Source organism: Etheostoma spectabile, chromosome 8, assembly GCF_008692095.1.
Source record: "Etheostoma spectabile isolate EspeVRDwgs_2016 chromosome 8, UIUC_Espe_1.0, whole genome shotgun sequence".
In the NCBI taxonomy this organism is placed as follows: Eukaryota; Metazoa; Chordata; class Actinopteri; order Perciformes; family Percidae; genus Etheostoma; species Etheostoma spectabile.
In genome coordinates, this window is record NC_045740.1 from 16,709,176 (window position 1) to 16,710,060 (window position 885).

The 885-nt window shown below is 44.1% G+C and overlaps 2 protein-coding genes across 2 annotated transcripts in view; both read right to left on the bottom strand.

The window, feature by feature from the left end:
* Nucleotides 1-885, bottom strand: part of LOC116693803 (carboxypeptidase A1) — a gene marked incomplete in the record, with an annotated part of 12,104 nt that overhangs the window by 374 nt on the left and 10,845 nt on the right.
* Nucleotides 3-885, bottom strand: part of LOC116694825 (carboxypeptidase A1-like) — a gene marked incomplete at its 3' end in the record, with an annotated part of 14,633 nt that continues 13,750 nt past the window's right edge. Inside the window, 3 exon segments of the mRNA XM_032524722.1 lie at nucleotides 3-136; nucleotides 539-623; nucleotides 800-885. The exon segment at nucleotides 800-885 is cut by the window's right edge and continues 14 nt beyond it. Of these exon segments, the coding sequence (XP_032380613.1) occupies nucleotides 3-136; nucleotides 539-623; nucleotides 800-885 (305 nt within the window).

Here is an 885-nt window from a genome sequence, read left to right on the forward strand (position 1 = left end):
GTCTCCGTGGCGGTGGGGATGATCTGATTGGCTGGCAGGATGAAGCCGTAACGACCGGTGTCCCTCAACTCAAAGGTGTAGGAGTACTTGATACCCTGGTTGTAGGTCCAGTCAATGGTGCCACCACTGGCTTGGTCTAAAATTGAAACAGGTGTTGCTCAGGGTATTGTTTTATATGAAACACAGGCTTTCAGTTGGCAGCCATTCTGGAGGCTGTCAGCTCTGGGGGCAATTGTGAACATTGTCTTTCTTGTCTTTCTCAACTAATCTACCATTGGTTTCCAATGGTTATGATTTATGTCAGTTAAAACCAGTATGTAGAATGTAAATATGCTATGTTAGGATATGTCACATGTCTTAGGTGTTGGAGACCTGGGTTTGATTTCCACTGTGATTCATCAACCAATGTGTCCCTGAGCAAGACACCTAACCACTAGTTGACCAAGAGGCCTTTTGACATATATAGCAATTGTAAGTTGCTTTGGATAAAAGCGTCAGCTAAATGACATGTATTTTAATGAAAACAATTCTGACTTACAGATGGTGTTGATGATGCTGCCGTATCTGTAGCTAGTACCGTACAGGGAGGCCAGGTCAGTGATGGCCTTCTTAGCCAGACTGTGCTGTGGAAAGAGATTACCATGATCACATGCAAACGTCTATTCATAGGCTTTTATATTGCTTAGGCATATTCTTATTTTTAAAGCAGTACAGGCAAAACTGCAACAAACTGATGAGCCCAGAGAAGAGATCTACAATCAGTTTACCTAGATTGATCAGAAGGGAGTGTGATTCTTACCAGCTCGGCCTGGTCCTTGCATGGGGTCTTGGTGTAGCCGTAGGGGTACAAGAGCATCTGGGAGTAGGAATGGATGGAGACAAAGG